Source organism: Odontomachus brunneus, unplaced genomic scaffold (genome assembly GCF_010583005.1).
Source record: "Odontomachus brunneus isolate Ranch 3 - 2012 unplaced genomic scaffold, Obru_v1 Obru_scaffold_121, whole genome shotgun sequence".
NCBI lineage: Eukaryota > Metazoa > Arthropoda > Insecta > Hymenoptera > Formicidae > Odontomachus > Odontomachus brunneus.
The window spans coordinates 261,409-266,929 of record NW_022639571.1 but is presented as its reverse complement, the minus strand read 5'-3'; the positions used below and the strand labels follow the sequence as shown (position 1 = coordinate 266,929).

The following is a 5,521-nucleotide window of genomic DNA, read 5'->3' as shown; positions in this document are numbered from 1 at the left end:
TATATATATATATATATATATATATATATATATATATATATATATATATATATATATATATGTAACGGCCTTGCGTTACGTGCGGGATAGTCTTAGTCGGTGTGGTCCGGGTTTCGTTTGTGAAATGAAAAGCAGTGGTGTAGGTTATAATAACGTGGAACTATATTCTAATTTCAAAGCTATGTACAATTATTTACATGCGACGTTACGCCGTTGGCGCGTGGTCGCGTTTTTGCTCTCGTCGGGAGCCGGTGTTGTCGTCTCGCGATCAGCTGCGAGCATCGAGGCGCGCGAGCGTCCGGCGGGACGCGGTCGAGAATGTTTCCTGATATGCTATTGTTCGTCGTTTGGAGTTCGTTGCCTCGTCGGCTTTAAGCTGTTTATTTACCCCGATTTTAACTTGGCTGGTTTAAAGGCGCTCGTCGTCACCGGTCTCTTACGCTCTGTATGCGTTCGCGATCGTTGGTGTTAGCGGCGTGGCGTGAGGAGGAAAGGATGTCGACGTCGCGTATCCACTTCGGTCGACGGAGCGGTGTATGGATAGGAAGCCGACGTCGCGTATCCACTTCGGTCGGCAGAGCGGTATCGGAGAAAGGATGTCGACGTCGCGTATCCACTTCGGTCGACGGAGCGGTGTATGGATAGGAAGCCGACGTCGCGTATCCACTTCGGTCGGCAGAGCGGTATCGGAGAAAGGATGTCGACGTCGCGTATCCACTTCGGTCGACGGAGCGGTGTATGGATAGGAAGCCGACGTCGCGTATCCACTTCGGTCGGCAGAGCGGTATCGGAGAAAGGATATCGACGTCGCGTATCCACTTTGGTCGACGGAGCGGTGTATGGATAGAATGCCGACGTCACGTATCCACTTCGGTCGGCAGAGCGGTATCGGAGAAAGGATGTCGACGTCGCGTATCCACTTCGGTCGACGGAATGTCTAGGATCTCTAGGAATTTCGAGTTCTGGTCGGTCGTGCGCCTGAGAGGAGCTCTCCGATCAATCTCTCTCGATATCGTTTTCGTGTCGGCTTTATACTAATTTGCAACAAACAGAGCGGCTGTTTGTTGACCTTGCGGTTGTTCCGCGCGCGGTTGTTCGGCGTTAATTCTAAATAACGTTCCCCGATTATCGTGACGATTTTCCGGATCGTTACATATATACAGGGAACAGAAAAACCAAATACCAATTTGCGAAATTCGTAATAGTTTTCGAGTAATTAATTATTTTATCTGAACAAATTAGCGTTCGGGCCGGCGCGCGACCGTGATACTCGCGAATCGCGGCTGGCTGCGTCCCTCCGTCCATAGCTACGCTGTGTCACATAGCTGTGGTGTCAAGAAGGTTTCGGACACTCTGTATATAGTTCTTAGCGTCATTTTTTTTTAAAGAATTATGAGACATAAAACTCTACAGATTTACTCTAAAAATATTTATATATATTGTGGGGGTTACCGCTCACTCACAGTGTTAGGTATAGCCCGCAGAGGGAATCCCTACCAAGTTTTGTGACGGGAATATTGACGAGGTTACTCGGTTAATTTCTTTAAATACAAATAAATATATTTAACATATATATATATATATATATATATATATAATTAACGAGCTTTTTTGCTATCGTGAAGTATCCAGGGTTTGTTTGCGTGCTCTTGATGAGCATAGTCGTCTTAGACAGCGGTCTCTCGTCGTTATCTGTAGCGTACTTCGGAGAGAAAGGTCTACAACCTCTGCAGTTCCACGTTGCGAGATGCTTTAGTGGAAAAGGTGTGCATCTCGGCTTCTGGAGAATGAGAGGAATGAGTCTCTAAGCTCGGAGCTCCACTTCTTCTCAAGCGGGCAGATGATATGAACATGGAACCCCGGAAGTTCTTTCAGGAAAGGCTTGCGGAGATGCCGGTGTCGCCGGGGCTGGTAACGTCGACGGCGACGAAGGTTCCTGTATAGGAACTGGTGTGGCGGCTGCCAAAAGTTCGAAAGATAGCGGCGAGGGGCTCGCCCAGAACTCCAGGGTGTGCCGTGAGGTGAGCCTTGCAGCAGTAATATGTCCAGGTCGGGTGAATCCTCTCTCCTGGTTGAAGAGGGAGTACATGGACGATAGATCGGCCCGTAGATCGTTTCTACGAGTTTTTCTTGTCGGCTCTTCCTGTCGATGATTTTTTTTTTTGCGCCCCGCTGTGTGTTTCCCCAACAAAAATATATCTAGTAGAGCAGATTTCAAGACTAGTAGCTGGATAGTAATGACTAGATAAATTTTATAGCCTGTCACTAGCTCGTGACTGGCTAAATATTTCTACTCAGTCTTTTGAATATCAGGACTATCTAATAACTATACCAATTACCTAGATAGTGAAAAGATTACACAGTAACGAGATAAAAAATCATCGGTAAATCCTGAATAGAAATTGGATATCAAAACCGTCTAGTACTTATACCAATTATAGTTACAAATTATTTTTTTGTATCTAGCTACTAGATAATTTTTCTGGTACATCCACTAGGAGAAGTGAGCGTTACATTCCTAGCTAGTAGCGATGTAAGACCCAACTATTCTGTGTCGTTACTAGACAATCACTAGATTCAATTTCTGCTCGGGTAGTGTCTGCGTTTGCGGAGGTGTCGCACTGTTGTGCGGCTGAGTTCGCTTCCTCGGGGAAGGAGTCGCACTGCCGTACGAGGATGTCCGCTTCCGCGGACTTATTCTCTTCCGCTAGTGGCTGCAGGAAAGAGTTATAAACCTTTGGCAAAAAGAGTTTCCGCTCGCGCTTCTGTCGAAGCGTTCCTTCGCAGTCTTTCGTCACGCAAAGGAAGCGTGACGTTTTTCTTGAGCTTTTGCAGAGCTTCCGCTCAAACTCCTCTCGAGCTCGCCCTGACACTAGTGAGTGCGAGCAGTGTTGCCAATTGATGACGAGACTTTCATACAAGATCTGTAAAATCCTACGCGCGAATACCAAATCCTACTAAATTTTCTTGTGTTCAAAAAATTATTTTAAAGGCCAAATAATATAACTTGATATGATTAAATTATATGCAAACATGTATTTATTAAATAAAACAATAGATTCAAATGACACCTGCGGCGAACGCCAATCTCAGAAATGCCTTGAGACCATTGATCTCTGATCGTTTGTTCTTGCTGATTTTTCACCTTGGTCGTTTCCAATATCTTGAATCACCGATCGGGATCATCTCAGTGATCTTCAAACAATTCTATTCATACCGAACAACTCAACGTTTCATTGCACTCATCAGCCAATATACTCAACTCGACCACTCGTCAAAATCTGCCGCGGCATAACTCGATAGGAAGCCGCGCGCTGACTCTTCAATGTTAACACACATCGTTTCAGTTTTTAAAATCTTATGAGACATTTTAATTATCCGAAATATACACAAATAATTTAAGTCGCGTGTTTACAACACAGTATCTCGCATCACTCTCTGATCTGAACACTGACATTCGCATAAACAGACACGAGTAAAAGGTTAAGCGTCATCAAATGCGACACAAAGGAGATGCACTACAAAAGTTCAAAAATGAACGAGAACATAACAATCCCTCGCGCCGCGACGCACGTCTCACTCGTCACTCCAAACACAAAGCATGCAAATGAAAGAAACAAAACAAAAATCGTATCTCAAAATCGTTATTCTCCGACAACAAGTATATTATTTAATTTAAAGCTACATTCAAACTTTCAAAAAATAAATTTTTGGATTTTTCCATGTTCTTAAATTATAGAATCTCAAGAAAAAATTAGAATCTTATGTTGATCGCATTAAAATTGACAAAGTTATATGAGATTAAAGACTACAGTGCGAAGTTTGGAGCAAGTATCGCATAACATGATACATTAAACGCGTTTCTCTCAAAACGTTTTTCAAGACGTGAGCAAGATATTTCAAGAACCGTTCATTCGATTTAGCTTAGCTTTTGCACAATTATAAGCACATAATATAATCTAGTTCTTGATCATAGCTTTTTCCTCCGAGATGCATAATTTTTTTATAGTTAAAAAACTACGGCTATTTTTAGTGAAAATTCGATATCTCATTTTTTAACAGCCGCCATTTATTTCTGGTACATTTTTTAAAAAAATCCATCTATCGAACACTGAATTGTACAATATACTGTGAAAAATTATCTGACTTTTTTATTTTATATGAAAAATCTCGGCTTGATATTGCTCACCGCAAGTCAGTATATAAATTAGGATGCTAGGTGAAATCAGAATGATTTATTAATATTTTTTACTAAAGAAATTCATAAATATTGTTCAAAGTATATATTATCAAATAAAGAAGGAAGAGTGGAAATAAAAAGATTTCTCATTTAATAAAAAAATCCCAAACATCATATTTTTTTAAAGCTTGCAAGTAGGTATATCCCCTTAAGGAACTTTTTGCTTTTTTGAACTCAAGTCACTAGAATAAACGCTAACTTTACCGCCGATTACAGCGATATTTTTCCCAGTCGTGAATTCGACCATATTTTGTATATAATGTTTATAAGTTTTTTAAATAACAAAAAAATAATAATATAAAATTTAATAGTTACTTAATGTACAATGTTACAAAACATTCGGATAGTCCACTTTCACAAAATTAATTCCCAGAAATACGCTTCTTTCAAAGCGTTACATTTCTTTGTCCTTTTAAAAAAGGTGCAATTAATATATTCTGAAATTTGGGAAAACTCCGAATGATAAATCCATCACAGAAGAAAAAGATCTGCTACATACGGACAACTAAACATAATTTATTGTCACTTTCTCTTTTCAGTAGGATCCAATTTCCTTGCTATGATAACAAAAAAAAAATGCTCCTGCAACAAATAAAGTGGCTAAAGCAGTAAATTATGTGTAGTTGACCTCTGCTGCGTTCCCATCTAAACCCATGGTCTTGGAACATAAGAAAATGAATAGCATGTTTATCTGCTGTAGACAATTTCGAAACATTTTTTGTTTTTTCCCACTGTACGCCACGACCGACGCGCGATCTTCCGAGCATAGCCTATCGATATTCGCACACGCTATTGGCTCTGCCCTGTTGAATAACCAAATCGAACCTGTTTCATCGCGATTCAGTCGCTAGTAACACCGATATCTCAGCGATCTGACCGCAACACCGTAGTAAGTCACTTCGGCAATAACAATATTGTTATTGTTTTCGGAAGTATATTTATTTTTATTATTTTTAATCTTCAATTTACGTCTCTTTCCTTCCGAATTTTCTGTTCAAACAGTGAGCACATATTCAACGATTATTTCCGAAAACGACCGAGTACACGGCGTACATCCCCATTTTTTGTCATGTGACCATTTTAGTTCGGCTAACGTAGGCCCAATGGCGTTCTAACTGTCCCCACTTTCTCCAGGAGAAAGTTTGCATCCCCTGGCAGAGATCTCAGTTTTGTTACATCGTGACGAAACGGACACGGACGCTCGCTTGAGTGAGTTTCCCCACCGCGTTGCTGCTAATGTAACAAAACTGAGAGCTTTGCCTTCTGGTTGACCAGTTCAGT

At 41.1% G+C, this 5,521-nt stretch overlaps 1 protein-coding gene across 1 annotated transcript in view; it reads right to left on the bottom strand.

Moving 5' to 3' along the window:
* Nucleotides 1-2,522: 2,522 nt before the first annotated feature.
* Nucleotides 2,523-5,521, bottom strand: part of LOC116849632 — a 10,571-nt gene continuing 7,572 nt past the window's right edge. The window contains exon 4 of the mRNA XM_032826973.1: nucleotides 2,523-2,714. Within this exon, the coding sequence (XP_032682864.1) occupies nucleotides 2,523-2,714 (192 nt within the window). The remainder of the gene's footprint in view (nucleotides 2,715-5,521) is intronic.